The following is a 19,236-nucleotide window of genomic DNA, read 5'->3' on the forward strand; positions in this document are numbered from 1 at the left end:
TTCAGTGAAATTTTCATTGCAACTTAAAATCCCTGTTCTCTACTAATATAAACTATCCTTATGTTATACATGTACATGTAGTTTTATATATAGATAACTTTGTACAGTGAAACTATGTCTAAACCAAACCCTGCATAATTTCAAAAAACCTGCCTAAACCAAACCCAGAACAATTCAAAAACCTGTGTGAACCATAAACCTTTTGAAATCCATCAATATTAATTTAAATGTATTTTTAACCTTAAAACTGGTAACCTGTCTAAGCAGAAGCAAATTTAAAAAAAAGGTGGTTTGGTTTAGATAGGTTTTGCTGTAATATCTACATTTTGGTTCACTATGGACTGCCAATAACTACATTGATAAACTGAACTTCTCTAAACAAGTAAAAGACTATTCTCATACAAATTAACCTTTGACCTAAGAGACACCGTGGGTCTGGATTGAGCATGACAATTTTTTTTTTTAATTTCTAAGTTTGAGATTATTCTTAAATTCCATAGTAACTCAAATCAACATCTTTGAATTGGTGACATCACAAATAGTAAAGAATTTTCTCAGACTTAAGCAATTTTCAAGTTTTGTAGTGCAGGAGACTGATTACAGTCTCACAGAAAACGATCTACAGTGAAAATATGAAAGTTTAAAATATAGGACAAATCAACTCACAAACAAGTAATCCCAAGTCTATTATGAGCTAGGGTGATGCCCAACCTAACTATTAATAATGCCTCTCTAGCTCATTACTTAGTTCTTTTACTGGTTACACCTACCTCATATCATAACCACAATTATGTGTATGTTTTTCATCAACAAAGACTTCAACAAATTTATGTTGTCTAATGTACCACTGTTACTAAAGATCTACCTGATACAGTGAAATCTGACATTTAAGTAAAACTAAAGATCTACCTGATACTGTGAAATCTGACATTTAAGTGAAACTAAAGATCTACCTGATACAGTGAAATCTGTCTTCAGTGAAACTAAAGATCCACCTGATACAGTGAAATCTGCCTTAAGTGACACTAAAGATCTACCTGATACAGTGAACTGAAACTTTTGGGACTAGTGTATTTGTTTGGTTTAGAAAGACTGTTGATATATATAGGTTCAAAATGTATTGAAATTGTTTAGAAAGGGCTTCAGAGGGAATCTGGTTTTTACAATTTTCTAGATTATTCAGTGTTTGTCATAAACAGATTTCACTATATATTAATTCTTTTTCTCTTGAGTCATCTTCATATAGAATATCTATAAATATAATCACACCAACAACTATATATGACAATGTTAAAATTTATCACAAAGAACAATATATTCTATAAATACAATGTATATCAAATATATACAAAATAAAACTGTACATTGTTAGGTATTACCTTCTTGAGGGGGTGGGGGCCCTGGGATTTTATGTTCAGTTAGAAAAAATTGTAAGCATAAGCAAAATATTTTTTTTCAGCAGGAATTAGAGTTAAAAAAATATTATTTGAACATTTACAACGTAATACAGGGAAATATTGAAACAAAATGTACTTTTCTGTCTACGACAGAGTGAAAAAAAACCTTTTTTTGGTCCAATTTGAAATCATTTTATTTTTTTATCAAAATATACCTGCGCCCATCACCCAACCTCAGTATTAAAATTGTCAGAGCTTTACAGAATTACTCAGAAACCTTTCAATTTTCTTACAAAAAGTATTGTGAATATTTTTTTAATAGTTAAATTTTTGCACTAATTCAAATGTACAGATACCAATTTATGATTTTGGTACAATTTCACTTCATAAACCAAGCATCTAGTGCAACATAAATTACCATAAATTGAAATATAATAATTTCTGTGTTGAATCTTTTAAAGTTATTGCCCAGATAGCTTCTACAAAGAGTTTATCAAACAAGATCACATTTTAATTAATGAACATGTATTAAACCCATCAATTGTTATCCTCTGTAAGAATCAGTCAGTGGGTGAATCAAGGTGAAATATGAAATTCATTTCAGTTTCATCATCAAAGGGAGATAACACACATTTCCCCTATCATTCAATTGTAACTTTATCACTTCAAATTTGCATGACATGTATTAAAAATTAAGTTCAATAAAAATCATTATATGTGAAAAATTTACATAAATAAAAAATAATTCCTGAAAAATAGATACAGTTGGAGTCAATACAGAATAAAGTATAATAAGTCAGATTCATTATTTTAAAGCACCTAGATAAAACATAGCCATATCAACTCCAGACATCGCAGGAGTAACGTCCCTTGTTCTGCATTTTCTTAATGTAATTTTCAGCTTTTTCAGTGTCCATGACTCCATGCTCCTTCAGAATCTTTAACAATACATTGTGAACATCTCTTGCCATATTTCTAGCATCACTGAAAAAAAAGATGATAAAATATAAATAAATTTTTAATAAATGATATGCATGTCTAATTAGGGAAAATTCCACTCATAATGTCTGTTTAAATAAAAATCTGATGGCAAAAGGCCTTCTCCTGCTTTGCTCACTTTCTGCCAAATGATGTGTTCCTTCTACATGGATTTGATTGAAATGTAAGCCACACATCTCTTATTATTTTTTTCCAGGCATTTCAAATTTCTAACAAATTTGATTTTATATCTGACCCCAAAGCCAAAAAACTTGAAAAATTACTTAAGTCTGAGAAAATTCTTGATCGTGTATGATGTCATCAATTTCAAAGACTTTGATTTGAGTTACCACAAAAGTTTAAAGTATTCTAAGACTTAAGTATTTTTTAAACTTTTGTGGCACTAGGGCCTGGGCTTAAGTTGGAAAAAGTATGGCAATCAATTAAACAATTTGTGATTGCAAAAGTAATGGCAAGGTAATTCAATGAGAGAAAAAAACTGGAAATTAAATTCCTATTTATATCATTGATGTCCAAGTTGGCCAAAATAAGTTCTTCCAAATGTTATATGGAACAATAAATAAGTGCTGGACAAATAAGAAATATGAGAGACAATCTAGGTATAGGGTTAAAATAAGAATCAAGTAATCAAAACTTATCACTGTGACTGTGACAAGTAGTTGCAGAAAAAAACAAAAGAAAGAAACAGACAGACTGACAGACAAAGACAGTATTGCTTTCATTGACACACACAATATCATAATACAAAATATCATACTAACCCGCAAACATAAATATGACCTCCATTCTCCAGCAATTTCCAAACTTCTTGTGAGTTCTGTTCTAGCAAGTGTTGGACATAGATTTTATGGGCCTGATCCCTGGAGAAGGCCAGATGTAACTGTGTAAGTGTACCATCTTTCTCATAATCTTCCAATTCATCCTGATAAATATAATCTTCTCCCTTGTGTCGACATCCAAAGTATAAAACGGTGTCACCTACTGGTTTACCTGTCACACAAGAGGAAGTCAATCATTTGCAAGTACTGAACATGCTGTATACATGTTAATTTTTATAGTAACACATTGTCAATTTTTTGTATTATTTCTAGTAGATAAATTTTCCTAGTTTTTTCTGGAAGATGACCTTACTTTAGAGTTTTAATGTAAATAAGTAGGTCACTGAACTTGATTTCTAGGTAAATGAGCCCTAATAAAGGCAATTTTCATATGGATTCTGTGGGAAATTTCACTATTTCGCAAACTTTAAAAAAAATGCTAAATAGAATTTCTTAAAAATTTAAAGTACACTTAACTGACATTCTTTCATATTGTAACAAGACAATTGGGGGTCACCAAACTTAATTAAAAAAAAAAAAACTAAAATTCCCATTACATTTCTATAAAACAGTTTTACACCAATTATCTCCCCTTAAAAAAGCTCTGCTCAATTAATGTTGGTATTTTTATGTCTTTTTAATTCTTTTAAAATAATTTAAACATACTGCTTTAACATCCCTTTAAGCATTATTAGTTCATTGAAAATATATAAGTCTGTATGATTTTGTAAAATGACAGAAAAGATTGCTCAGTGTAATAAGTAGGATCTACCCTAAAAAGTGACCACTATTAAAACAGACAAACTGTTACCACAGAGTCTGGCCTGTCATGCATGATTATTTTTCAAAGTTTGATAGTGATTTTATGAAACAGTTATGAAAGTGTAATGAAGTGATGTTTAAATGCAACTATACACTAAAAGACCTAAATACACCTTCCTAAATACATATGGACTGTTCTTTTACATATTTTTGTACATTATTCTTTACAAAAAAAAAATACTGGCAGATAATTAAAAAGAAGGCAAAAATCAAACCAACTATTTACTGAGATGGATTTATCACCTTTCTATTTTTAATATAATACATACTATATGCATTCCAAATGAACCATACAGTAAAACACCAACCATTTTTATGCTGAAGGGGGATTCTTTTGAAAAAAAAAATTATTCAAAATTTGTTCCCCAAATTTTCTTTAACTCAGCCATGGACAGAAAGTAAATTCAAGATTCAATATTTCCCCCATTACTTTACAATGTAGATTTTCAATTAATAATAATTAACTCAAGCTGCTGCTAAATTTTTTATTTTTTTTTTTGCACGAGGGCGAATTTTTTTTCTAAATCAACATAAAATCCCTGGCCCACACCCCCAGAAGTGCTTACCATCTCTCTTAGCTACAAATCTTTCCTGAATAAAACCTCTAAAGGGAGCTAACCCTGTCCCAGGACCAATCATAATCACAGGAGTGTTTGACTTGAATGGTAATCTAAACTGAGATTTTCTGACATAGATTGGAACTCTAGCTTTGATGCCATTGTCTGGTTTCTTCAGTTTAAGCCAGTTTGTAGCAACACCCCTCTGTGTTCTACCCGTTCTTGTCTTATATTCTACCACTACAGCTGTTATATGAATACTTGTGTCATGAACCTGTAGATATAAATAAAACCCATTTTTATCATGCCAAAATATATTTAACATAAGCGTTAAGTCTCCAAATATGTCATAAAAAAAATCAGTGCCCATGTCAAGATAGGAGATATAGCCGCATTCACAGAAATTAATTCCACCTTATTAACGTTTTTCATGAAAACAAATTCAACAAATCTTTGCAAAAATTTTCAGAGGGAGATCTCCCACCAAAAACTTTTCAAAGATAAATACCTATGAATTAAAGATATTACTTTTCAGAGGAAATCTCCCACAACAAACTTTTCAAAGTAAAACACCAATGAATTAAAGATATTACTTTTATACATATGTAACAAGACATTTACATTGTTTTCATGAATTTGTATCAATAGGAAATAATGGTAATTAAATGGGGAATTAAATGACTTGATCTATGACCTCTGACATTGAATATTAACACGGTTTATGATATTCTTTAAGACTAAGTTCGTACCAGTAAAGTCAAATCAAACCACTGCAGGACATACTGCTATTGGCATGTACTGCCAAGGTATCTGCAGGACATACTGCTATTGGCATGTACTACCAAGATGCCTGCAGATCATACTGCTATTGGCATGTACTACCAAGATGCCTGCAGATCATACTGCTATTGGCATGTACTACCAAGATGCCTGCAGATCATACTGCTATTGGCATGTACTACTAAGATGCCTGCAGATCATACTGCTATTGGCATGTACTACCAAGATGCCTGCAGGACATACTGCTATTGGCATGTACTACCAAGATGCCTGCAGATCATACTGCTATTGGCATGTACTACCAAGATGCCTGCAGATCATACTGCTATTGGCATGTACTACCAAGATGCCTGCAGATCATACTGCTATTGGCATGTACTACCAAGATGCCTGCAGATCATACTGCTATTGGCATGTACTACCAAGATGCCTGCAGATCATACTGCTATTGGCATGTTCTACCAAGATGCCTGCAGATCATACTGCTATTGGCATGTACTACCAAGATGCCTGCAAATCATTCTGCTTTTGGAATTTGCTACCAAAGTGTCTGCAGGTCATACTACTGTGGGAATGTGTTACCAAGGTGCTGGAGATCATACTGCTACTTGCATGTGATACTAAGGTTCATAAGACATGACAACAAGAGTTACATATAAAATATACCATACCTTTGGTGATGATGAAATTGAGTAGTATCTAGCTTGTAATCTTGGCAGTAGTTCACAAAGATGGTCAATGTCTGGTTTTAATGATGGCAGGTCTTCCAGCACTGCTAAAATGTTACGATGGTCCTTTATTATCCAATCATTGTACAGTTGCTGAAAACAATAGAAATAACACCAGTTAACAAGATAGTAAAATCTCTTTCAACTTTCTGTACTCTTTATTGGTATTTTTTATCATACTGTCACCTTCAGAACAATTTCAGATGGGTAAGAAATCATAAAAAAAATAGACTGATCCTCCTATTTTTTAGGCATGATTCTTAGGCAAAGTAAACTTAAATGGTAGATTCTCATCCAACCTTCACATAAAATATGGGGCGAGTAGGAGGATTTTATTTCTTCATTTCTTACCAGATATTTGCTAGCCTAAATTTAGCCATTTGAAGTACAGATATGTTCTAAATCCATAGGCACATCAGTTTCAGAGAAAAAACAATTTTTTAGTCACCAAGAAATGAAAGATTTGTGCATTATAGTACCTCAATACTAGAAACTGACAAAAAAAATCCTGACTTTGAAATTCCCACCCCAATTTTTTCATTTTTGTCAAATTTTTAGGGGCAGGAGGGGATGAGATTCTACTAATAAATTTTATTTGGCATTAGGTGAACCTTTACTATAGATCCTCTGGCAGATATTTCATGCACTTCAGGATGAGAACAATTGACCAATAGATAGACAAAAGAATGATAAGACCCTGTACTAGTCAGACATGCTGAGCCGGATCTTTATTGTACTAGCTTACTGAAGCAACAGCCCACAGGTAGGCATGTCACCCCATATGGACAAAATATTCTGAATCCAAGCGAACCAGTTGTTACTTAACCCCTTTCAATACGGAGTGCTTGGCTGAAAAGCAGATGCTACCAAATTTAAAGTCTGTGGTGTAACTCCCGTGAGGATCAAACCCACAACCTCCAGCACTTGTGGCAAGCACCCTACCCTGAGACCATCGATGCAGTGTGTAAATGCCTTAGATAAAACGATTTTGAGTACTCTCCTTCTTTCTGTTTAAGTACTTCTCTCTTTAAGAATCAGGCAGTATGGGTATTTTAAGATTTTAAGGCATTATCCAAGCATTTATGCCTCACGACCTCCAGAAACAACCATCAAAGATTTTATAAAGTTTGCCTTTTTTAGATATTTATAGAACATATTTAATTGAAATGCACTATGAAAAAATGGTGGAAAATTTTCCCTTTTTAAACAGTCAAAAAATATCTATGTTTAGATGCTTCAGGATAAATTTCAATAGATTTTCAGTTATTTTCTAGATGTATTGAATGTACTTTAGGCATAAGAGACCCAATTGAGAAAAATGATGTGCCACTCATTGCCTGATTCTTACAAAGAATGGTACTTAAAAAGGCAAAAACACCAATGATTACCTTTCCTTCTGGAGTAGAAGCAGTCATTTTGGCTAAAAATTCTTTGTCCTTTTCATCTTTAGCATATTCTACCATTTCTTTAAGCAAGAGAACACGAGGTGGATTGGTGATGTCTAAATAGTGAGACAATGCTGTCCTATAGGAACATGGACATGGGAATGGATGCTTCTTACTGGCCTCTTCTGCAAAAACAATAAAGGTATATGTGTTGTCATTTTGAATAAATAGGACAATTTCTATACATATAGAAGTAAATCATTCAGTAACATCTACTCTCGAAACACAGTTGGAAAATAACATTTTCAAATTTTAGATGAAGAGCTTTGCTGAGCGCAGCATGATACAACTTCAGCCGTTAAACTTGGGTCAAGTGTAGATACAATATTAGTTTTTGACACACTAAGCATAGGGACTTACAGTTCATTATGGACACAACAACTGGTTTGGATACAAAAGTTTCAAAATTTTCAAAATCAATTTTTAGAGGGGGTGACCCCTTTGACCCCTAAAAGTTTGAAAACCATAAGAGATATCAGAAATCTGATTGAAAAAATGCAGGCAGGTATATTTAGGGAATCCATTGAAAACAAAATTTTGAAATCAAACCATAATTAAATAGTTGATTAAGTGCCCCAATTCTGTAACCCTGTGACTCCAAAATGGTTGAAGATAAGCCTACCTGGAACATTGTTTAAAAAATTTCAAAAGGAACAGTTTCACATCTGAATCATAAAAATTAGATAAACAATAAACTATTCCTATCAAAATACCAACTTGCCCCTTTTAACCCCTTATTTAAAACAAGAAGCTCTCGAAGAGCCTAAATTGCTCACATTGCAAACCATGCCCTATTAACTAAGTATGTAAAGGTATCGTGCTTTGTTACAATGTTTGACAAATAATTGCTGAAAAAGAGCATATGTTGATGAATACTGTAAGTTCAACGGAGTATCTAAGGCACTATAGGAAATGCCTTCACAGCGTTTTTTAGAATCTCAGGATAAAATTTGGTTGAAGGTCATCAATGCCTTGTTATTCCAATGGGTCTCAGCGGGCACTAACCTAGCATTCATTTTCTGATTAATAAGATTTCTGAAATAACATTAAAAATAGTCAAAAATGTCAAAAAAGGGCAATAACTCCAACATGGGTCAAAACATTTTCACCAAAATTTGACCACAGATACATTTCATCATGCTAAACACTTTTATCCCATATCAGAATTTGGTTAAACCAAAGAGTTTTGGAGATATATGTAAAAAACTGCTGTCTGACCCCTTTGTTCTATTTTTAGTAACAGCGGCCATGTTTTTTCGTCAGATCAAAAATCAAAGCACTAACTTTGGGCAGAATACATTAATGAAGAGTCATGCTAAGTTTTATCCAAATCCATTCAGCAGTTTCAGAGATGTTTGAAAAATTGTTAACAACAACAACAGATGCCAAAAGATAGGCTAGGTGAGCTAAAAAGGGGTAGAGAGAAAACCTCCAAAAACTATAGGGCCCACCACACCCCTAGGAACAATGTGGGGAAAACAATTAGTGCTTGTAAAAAAATTCATTTCATGAGCAAATGCAAGTGACTCATATACACTTTCTATAGATAATAGTTTAAGAATATTTATACATGCAGTCTAAGGGAGATAACTCACCATCAAGATTTGTAAGTGTAAAGACTGTATCCACATCTATTTCTAATCTTTTCCCTATACCCTCCACTATCTCTGATTCATTAACTGGGTAAACTGCAACATGGTCACCAGCTTCATACCTGTTCAAAAAAACATACATCTTTCTTAGTGAGCATCTAGAATCTGATTTCATTCTTTTTTAAGGGAAAACTTGAAAGGCCTTTTTGAAATTAAATATGATACAAACTTATCTCTGATCCCAAAGTTATGTCCCCTACCCGAAGTCTACCTCCTTTAATATTCCAAATCATCACACAAGTACTGTATCTGTGAAATGACTTCTTAAAATTTATTCCAATATGGTGTGTTTCAAAGCTCTTTAGACCACAACCATGGTAAAAAAGTGAAAAAAAAATGACCTTCATTTGGTTTAACACATAGGCTGAATCTATTCAAAATATGAAGAAACTAGACCTATAAGAATCAAAATAAATCACAGAAACTCCATTTTATCATTGTTTCATCACTGGCTGGCCATTTATGTCATTATTTAACACCCTGATATTGCCCAAGGTAAAATAATGCCACATAAATGGCCAGGCCTTGGTAAAACAATGATAAATGGAGTTCTGCAGTTTATTTCTTAATTTATAGACACCTGTACATGAGATATGACTTGTTTTTTTTTTTTTATAAATACCTGATTTTAGAACCAGTGATGTCAAATTCTATATGTAAACAGGATCGATCGCCTCCCTTGTGTAGCTCTCTGTTTACACGTACTGGGGCTAAGAATGGATTTTTAGCATCATATGGGCTGAAAAAGATACATGTACAGTGATTTCCTTTGAAGAAAATAGCTGGCTATATAACCTTGTACTTTTTGTAATTTGATCACCTACATATATACCCTGTCTGATAAAACCAAACTGGGGCAGTGGTCGCCCCAAAACTCCAGGCCTTCTACTTCTGTGCTTTAGGATGTTACGAAAAAAGTATGTAAAACCCTGATCTACATTATACATGTACATCTTTAGAATTGAAAACTCTAAAACATTGGTTCAGTTTAGACAGGTGTTTATATTTAGAATGGATATGGTGAATGTGAACGAGACAACAACCCCAGCAGGACGAAATATGTTAATCTTATCAAGGTTAAATATGATTGGGAGTAAAAAATATAGTAGTGATATATTGTGTTCAGACAAAAATCTTTCTTGGGGTGAAACATCTTTTAAACTACTTGGTGTGAATTTTGACGTTGATCTGAACAAAGTAGTCAAAATAAATTATTTTGACAGAATTATGCAGATCAAATCATCGTTAAAACAGTGGTCAAAAAGAAACCATACGTTATTGGTAGAAATACAGTCATAAAGTTCTGCCGATACTAAACCACTTGATAATTTCTTTACCAAATCCTGATGAAGAAACTATCAAGAAAATAAATGACCTCATGTTTACATTTATTTGGAACTCACCAGTCAATAAGGTTAAAAAAAGATATTTTATGTAAAGAATACTCAGAAGGTGGACTGAAGATGATTAATTTAAAAGTATTTATAAATGCAATGAAATCAACATGGATCAGAAGAGTTTGTCAAAAATGGCAAAATATTTTTATGTCTTATGTTGACAAAAGCAAATTGTTTAGTTGTGGTGGTGCCTACATAAAGAAGTTATATCTTAAGATAAAAAAATATTTTAGGAAAGATGTTTTAAGACCTTGGGAAATGTTAATTGACAGAGAAAGAGACACAAATTTGGGAATATTTTCTTTCAAATCCTATATGGTTAAACAATATAGTTGAAATAGATAATGAGCCACCATGTTTCAAAGATTGGTTTCAACATGGTATTATTTATATTAATGATTTGTATAATTCTGATGGTTCATTTTTTACTGTAGAACAGTTACAACAAAAGTATGGAATAAATATTGATGTTATGAAATACAATAGTTTGAGAGCAGCTGTAAAATCAGCAGTGAAATATTTTATAAAAGGTATCATTTATCCCTTCTGTATTTCAAAACCGTATTAGAAGTAAGAAAGGGCCAAAAGATATGTACAATATATTAGTGAAAAATGATATCTGTCCAAATGGAAAAAAAATGGAGTGAACTACTAAGTGAACATAATTTAGAATGGAATTGTATTTTTAAGCTTCCATTTGTAGTCACTAAGAATACTAAACTCCAGCGGCTTCAGTATAGAATAAACCATTATATACTTACTACAAATAAGCTTCTTTTTAAAATGAAAATTGTTGATGATCATTATTGTACATTTTGTCACAAAGAAAATGAAACAATAGAACATTTGCTATGGAATTGTAACATAGTTCAAGATTTTTTACATAATGTTGAATATTGGTTTCTTTCATGTGGTTTAAGTATTCCAATTACAGTTTTATTTTTGGTGATGTTTCAAAACTTACTAAAAATGACCCCCAAAACATTATATCTTTTTAATATCAAGAAATATATTTATGATACAAGGTGTTTTAAAAATAATTGATCTATAGTAGCATTAAAATGTAAGTTGCAAGATATGTATAAGATAGAAAAATGTTAGCAGTAAAAAATAAGTATATTACTAAGTTCAATATTAAGTGGGGTAAATTCCAAAATATATTTAATGTCTAGGACTCACAATGTATGTAAGTGAAATGAATGATTTATTAAAGTATTTCAAATTGGAAAACAGGACTTCTCCTTTTTTGTTTTTGTTTGTCATTTTTTCTCTGATTTATTTCTCCTTCATTTTTATTGTTATTATTTTTTTTATATATACTCAGATTTTTTTTGTAAAAACCCCCATTATTTACAAAATATTTTTCAACAATATATACATTTCTTAATGAGTATTTGTATTCTTTGCATACTAAATCATGCTGTAATATTTGTGAACAATATAAGTTATGTGCTTTATGTCATGATGATTGTATATGACTGCTGGAGAATTTAGAAAAAATAAAAATAAAAAAAAAATTAAAAAATAAAAAAAAAAGGTTAAATATGCATTTAAATTCTTATCAATGGACTTAAAACAAGAGTCTGGTTGAGAAAGGTTTTTGGATTATTCAGTGTTTGGTTTCGACAAGTTTCACTGTATTTAATATGTTCACAACCAAAACAGATGTTTACAAAGGTTCTATTTTGTTTTTATTTCATATGGCAATAAAATTGGAGAAAAAGACATCTCAAAAGAGACAAGCAAAGGCATGATAACCAAGTAATAAATTATAGTTGAAATACTACTGGGAAAGTACATTTATTCCTGGGTACCAATTTTCATGGTTTAGGGAAAAATCATCAGTGTGTGGATTCTTGAATTCGTGGATTTAACAACTCTACCATATAAATGTACGGGAAATTTCCTTTTTGTTGGGAACCAAATTTTCTGGTTTATCCAACCCATGAAAATCACGAATATTAGTTCCCAACGAACAATGATACTTTCACAGTATCAGGTTTCAACAAAAAACTTACTTGTCCAAGAAAAGGTCATTCTCCATTAAATAGAGCCTACAGACTGAACAAAATGTGCAACATCTGTGAGAATTATGAACGTTCCTCGTACAGCGAATCTTAATATGACACATATTAAATCTCTAACAAAACTTCACAACACTTTTCTCTAGTGTCCTTAACCTTATTTGCTATAACTGATGGCAATAAATATTTATCAGTGGATCACAAAGTATAAAGGTGAATCACAAACAAAAATAGATTATTGAGACAATATATAATTAAAAAAAAAATAGGTAATCAATTGTTTAATTACCAAAATATAGTTACTTGTGCTGAGAATTCTTGTAGATTTACACAGTGGTTAATCTTGGGTACTTGTGATCATATTGTGGATATTCACTAGTTTCAATTAATTATACTTTTATCATATAAACTTACAGTTTTTGGTTGTTAAATGATCCTAGTCTGGCTATTTCTCCTGTATATATCTTCTCCTTTGGAATGTCATCATGTACTGTTAGGCTGTATTGTCGTACACTATAAATATATATACAGGTAATTTAAGGAATAAAAAATTGCAATAAATTACAAATTAAACCCCAGTGCTTGAATTCATGTAACCGTGTAAAATTGATCATAAATCAAAAACATTTCTTTATTATGTCATCATAGATAATGATCTGTTCTATGATTACAAAATTTTGGGAAACCAACCACAGATCATGAGAACACCTAATTTTGCAAAAGTGTACTATCAGAAGTCACATGACCTTACTGACACTGCAGCCCTAATGATTTATTTTACATTTATATTTGTAAACCAAAACATGCTAACAGTTTCTATTATTTTCAAGGGAATGTTTGTATGAAATACTCAAATCCTTCTTGCCTGCAGTAGTGAATTCTGAAGTTGTCCCTCCAGTCTGAAATAAACTCCCACAATATGGCATACCCAAAGGTCCGGAAATTTTAACAGCCCATGCTGGGCATATTATCAAACTTAAGCAGATGTTTGTGTCAGTCTTTTACATGCTCAGATCGAAAATAAACATAAAAAAACTTTTAATGTAGTTATTTTAAGACAAATATTGGATATTGTGTTATTTTGTCACATACTCTGTCTCTTACAAAATATCAGAGCGAGTGAACAACTTCAGTTTCAACAACACGTGGACATTCTAACAAGTAAACAAAACATTGTATCTCTCCAACTATTTCATCACATAGGCAAACAGCTGAAAGCTTCCAAGTGATGAAAAAAAAATGTTCATTATAATTTCTAAAAGAAAATCGTGAACACATTTTGTATATTGATTTAAATGGTCTGTTGACTTCTGTGTTAAAACGATTCAACCAATGAATTTATAATTACAAACTATGACTGATCCATAGTTTCAGCTTCATGTGCTTTTGTTACCATTGAAAAAATTGGCGGGAAAATGATGGACTTGTCAATTTTTTTTTCTTAATTAATCAACTGATAAATGTATGAAAATTCTTTGAGTCACTTCAATTTATTCGTTTATGCAATGGGGCTGCATGTTTACCGTTAATTCAATTATGCAATCAACTAATCCGTTACAGGTAAATCACAGTCACAGGTGGCTGCACATCGGCTAAAATTGACACACATCTGTCAATTAATTTCCAATAAACAATTAGGAGACAGGTAGACAGGATATTTATACACTAATAAAAACCATGCAGACTGTAATTTATAAGGGTTGATAATTTTTTATGTCCGATATTGGAAAATGGTCATCGGTCATTTGCAAAATTTATCAGTCAATGACCGCCATTTTTTACGGTTTCTGAACCCTTGGGCATACCTTTATAAAGCTTCTGTCAAAATGAAAAGTGGTTGTGTTGAGTAATTGCAAAAAAAACGTAAGAAAAATTCAGGACAGACAAATGGACACCATGACCACTATTCACCTCAGACAAAGCACACCACAGCACTATAATGGGCAGTAGAAAACACAGTTCAGGTATTTGACATGTAAATACCAACCTTCCCTGTTCACCAGTAGCTTCAACTCCAAAGTGTTCACATACAGCCGGCCAAAATTTCTCTCTCCAGTTCACAAAATCTTCTTCAATACTGAAACATTAGAAGAAATGGTCAGATTTGTACTATATCATCATACTTAATTATTTTTTTCTTTTATAACTTTTAAGAAAATGTGAAGTTTTTTTTACTGAAATGTAATCTTAACCTTTATATTTTTATTTGTTTGATTGAAGGAAATGATGAATTTTCTCTGTAAGGACAATCACTATTTGTTACTTCCGGAAAACCTTAGCAGAAATTTAGAAAGTACTCGTACTAACGATACAGCTCACACTGCTTCACAGCGCTTGCTATCATGTTACTTTGTGATTTTTTTCTCTTTTATAACTCTATTTAGTTAAATGCTTCCAATTTTTCCTTCTTGTGAAAAATGTCTTTGGATTTAACTTCAATCATTGTCTTCACAAACATGATACACAAACACAAGCAAGGGGTCAAATACAGCTGTAGTTTGTGTATATGTACATTTTGCCTGTGTTTTTATGCCATACTTATAATTATCAAAGATAACAATGAAGTTGAGGAATAAAATGCATTTAGTGTTACTCTACCCGAAACAATAAAGATTTTGAGCTAGAATACCAGACTTTTGGGTAAATTTAGTTGAACATATAATAAAAAAATAAACAAAAATATGATCTGGGCTTCCAGCTTGCATTTCCTAATTTTTACCTCTGAAATCAGCCAACCAGATAGGCTTATGGAGCACTTAAATTTAAAAAAACCAAAAAACAATGTTATTGATTTTTTTATTGCATAATAAAATCAATACTGTATTGTACCAGGCACATGTAATTGTAATAAATAAAACCTGCATTATTCAAGGGAAATCAAGGGAACAAGGACTAGAATGGTAATCAAAAAGAACATAAAATCTGATGACTAGACAGGGGAAATAGGTCAAAAACAAAAAGGCTGACCTGCTGTTGAAAAATTGAGTTGGTAGTAGAAGGGCAATGGACCTGAAATCGCATCACATGATATGGAGCCCCATACTAAAGTTGTGTACCAAATATCTAGTAGCTGTGATTCATGGTTGTTGAGAAAAAAATTACCATAATATTTTCCCTGCCTTCCAGCCTGACCAACATTCACCTTTCTATAAGGCTTTTTTAACATATGCAACTCAGTCAAAAATATACTCTTACATTACATTGTTGGAGCAGGATTACTTTCAATATAATAAATTAAGAACATTAATTGTCCAATACGTCCCATGTCAAGAGCTCAATCCACAAGAACTTTTAAACAACAAAGCATTTCCAAAGTTTAACTAAAATGTACATGTATGAACATGCTGTCATTAAACATGTAACAATGTAGGTAATTACAATTTAAATATATGTGCCATCTGTTACAGAAAAATTTTAAATTTAAGTTTAACATCTCTATACATGTATATGTAACATATTGTAGTGTAAATGTACCATGGGCTGATTTATTTGCACAATTTTCATCAAACAATATGTTTAAATAACCAAAAATATATACTCAGTCCATAAAGACTTAAAAGTGTAGTCAAAGACATTAAATACCACTAAAAAAAGAATGAGGTAGAAGGTCGTGTACATTTTCCCTAGAAAATCAGTCATGATTTCGAAATTTAACAGGAAACTAAGGGAAAGACAAATAAAATCTGAACATTTCTGAATTTTTTAATGTTTGATTGATTGATTTATTGTTGGGGTTTAACGTTCAAGCAGCAATATTTCAGCTATATTCAGACGATGAACATGAAAGGGATGAAAAAATGAACATGAAATGATAATAAAATGAAAAAATAGGATGGGACACAAGGACAACAGGGTTGACAAATTTTTATTGCCACTTGAAAAATAGAGGGATGGGTAAGGTCAGGCAATTTAGCCTCCTATAGCGGAGAGCAAAGGTTCCTACTCCTATTGAATACCACAGCAGCTTTCTTTAACGTGCGAGGAACGTGGCATCTTTCCCAACACGCTGGACCACTATGGTTTGCAGTCAGGTTTTCCGTTTAGCCTGACAACCCCAGCACGTAACATGCCAGGGGTACCCCCATTCCACCACCTGGGGCACACATCCCAGTTGCTCTGTGAGCAGAGCGCCTAACCCCCCGGCTAGGTCTCTGAGCACTATTTAGTCACCTTTTACAACAAGCTTAGTGCTGCTGCAGGCCTATTCTTTTGTCAACCGGACCTGCACGGGACTTTTGTAGCTTGTATTCACATGTACTAGCTTATACAAAAAAACAACAACAATAAAATTGAATCAATGTAAACTGTCAAGCCTTTCATAGCACAAAACTAATATTATCCATGCATTGATCACCCATGAAATATTTTTTATTCAAAGAGAAAATGTTTGTTTACTTAAAAGTCATGTATAAATTTATTACATATAAACGCAAGTCTATGAATGTGAGGTTATCATCTTCAATAGCTGGACAATTATTCTATGAGTTTATAAATACTTATTATGGATAAAATGTTCTACTGTAAGTTAGCAATGCAAAACTAAATTTTCAAATGTACATAGAAAATAATGGTGTGTAATAGGTGTAATATTTAGAAGATACCAACTCGTTCCCTAATGACACCGCCTTGCCACCAAAGTCCATGCTAGCCATTACATCACTGGTCATAAACTATATTTTTCAAAAATCTTTTGTGATAACCTGTGGCATAATCATCAGGTAAGAGTCCAGGACTTTGGTGGGGAGGCAGGAGGTGCAGAAAGGGACTGAGCTCATATCTCATAGAAAATGGTGTATAAATACATACTTAGCATCATCATCACCAAGGCCAAGATCATACACTCGTGTCCCGCCAAGTTCTTCTAACCTTTTGTCTACATATATTCCCATGGCATTGTAATGCTCATATGTCTTATTACCCAGCCCGAACACCTGCAGAAAAAAATGTGTAGTTTAAATTTCTCCCTGAATTTTTTCATTTATTATAGGACTTTGTTACTGTGACAGTACTTTTATTCGTGGATACCATTTTTTTGTGGTTCAGGGAAGAAACACAAGTTTGAGGATTCTTGATTTCATAGTTTTGAAGTTTTCAGTGTACACATCAATGAAAATCTACTATTCATCGGAAACCAAATTTTGTGGTTTGGTCCACCCAAAAAAACCACAAATACTGTATACCACAGAAGAAAACTATAGAACTAAGCAGCACTGCAAAACACCAAAGAAATAAAAACAGATTTTGGTTATTTCAAATAAGCATATATGCCCACCCTACCCATACCCCTTTTTCATGTATAAATTCCAGTAATTCAGAACTAAACAATTCAAAACAAAAGGAAGGCTTTGAACATCAAGGCAATAAAATGATTCACAGGGCACATCTTGATATGACCCTGAACAGTTGGGGCCATTACATGTACATGTATGGACACATATTCAAACTTGATAGTGCTTTGAATTTTGATGACAATTAGATATTTGACACGGGATAAGAATTTGACCGGAATCAAAGTGGTCATATTTTGGCCCCTTACTCCTAAATGGTTCCAGTGAAAACCTCAAAAATTAATCCCAATCTTCCTTTAGGGTATGGCACCTTGTGTTACTATTTCCATTTTACTTAATTATCTAGAAATCAGAAAAAATGGTTTCTGGACCATCTTCAGGCTCAAGACTCTTTAGCAAAGAAGTGAATGAAAACTTTATGTATTCAATTTGAAACCCAAATAAATTAGAAAACAAACTGAGCTGAAGGTTCTTTACATTAAGAAAGAATTGTACAAGAAATGTAATAAAATTCCTCTAAGGTTATTGTCGGATTGTAAAAGGCAGTTGACAAATGGAACAACATCAGTATATAAAAATAGCTTTTTTTTTTGGGGGGGGGGGAGCAATGCTCATGACTATTACATGCATTAACACAATGTATCAAACAAACTTGTATTTTAATTAAAATTATACAAACACAGACCATTTACCATAAATTTCAGGGAAGATTTTATACAGAACAAGGGACAAGTGGAAATTGGTAAGATCAGGAAGTAAATCAGCAGTAATGTAAAGAAATGTAAAAGTAAAATCAGTATTAAATATCTGCTAAATATTGGAAGAAAATCCTGCACATTTCCCATTTAGAAAAAAGTTGCATAGAGAAATAATTTTCACTTCACCATTCTTCCTAAATTATGTTGCTTTCAGAGAGTTGCTATTAATATGTGATAAGTAAAAAGTTTAAAAATCTCACAGCAAATTTGACCCCTGACAGGTCAGTATCACCACTCTGCAGCCACTCGTAGAAATCCTGAGCATTGTCTGTCGGATCCCCCTCACCATATGTTGCCATACAAAATATTGCCAGAGCATTATCAATCTCTGTCAGACGGGAGAGTTCATATAATTCACATTCCTCTGGATCTGCAACCATTCCTTTCATGCCATACATCATGGAATCTTTAGCTAAACGTCCAGCAAATTCTTCAGCGGTTCCTGTTTGGGAACCGTAGAACACTATTACATTTCTTTTCTGCAAAACAGAATTTCAGCCATTAGTGAAATAGGAGTAACAATTTATAAAAACAAAATGTACAAAAAAGTAATATTACTAGTTACTTAAGT

At 32.4% G+C, this 19,236-nt stretch overlaps 1 protein-coding gene across 2 annotated transcripts in view; it reads right to left on the reverse strand.

Annotated features, from left to right (window-relative positions):
• The window catches only part of LOC148607597 (NADPH--cytochrome P450 reductase-like), a 33,070-nt gene continuing 13,834 nt past the window's right edge, over positions 1-19,236 (reverse strand). For both annotated transcript variants that reach the window (XM_088544113.1, XM_088544115.1), the window contains exons 4-14: positions 18,866-19,144; positions 17,426-17,550; positions 14,607-14,696; positions 13,034-13,132; positions 9,821-9,937; positions 9,142-9,260; positions 7,490-7,671; positions 6,045-6,194; positions 4,603-4,867; positions 3,158-3,386; positions 1-2,381 (exon numbers count right to left, since the gene is read on the reverse strand). In XM_088544113.1, coding sequence (XP_088400239.1) covers positions 2,237-2,381; positions 3,158-3,386; positions 4,603-4,867; positions 6,045-6,194; positions 7,490-7,671; positions 9,142-9,260; positions 9,821-9,937; positions 13,034-13,132; positions 14,607-14,696; positions 17,426-17,550; positions 18,866-19,144 — 1,800 coding nt within the window. In that variant the 3' untranslated portion in view covers positions 1-2,236. The remainder of the gene's footprint in view (positions 2,382-3,157; positions 3,387-4,602; positions 4,868-6,044; positions 6,195-7,489; positions 7,672-9,141; positions 9,261-9,820; positions 9,938-13,033; positions 13,133-14,606; positions 14,697-17,425; positions 17,551-18,865; positions 19,145-19,236) is intronic.

The sequence above is a fragment of the Perna viridis genome, chromosome 9 (genome assembly GCF_037379345.1).
Source record: "Perna viridis isolate PV_CMFRI_1.1 ecotype Kerala chromosome 9, ASM3737934v1, whole genome shotgun sequence".
NCBI classification, from domain to species: Eukaryota; Metazoa; Mollusca; class Bivalvia; order Mytilida; family Mytilidae; genus Perna; species Perna viridis.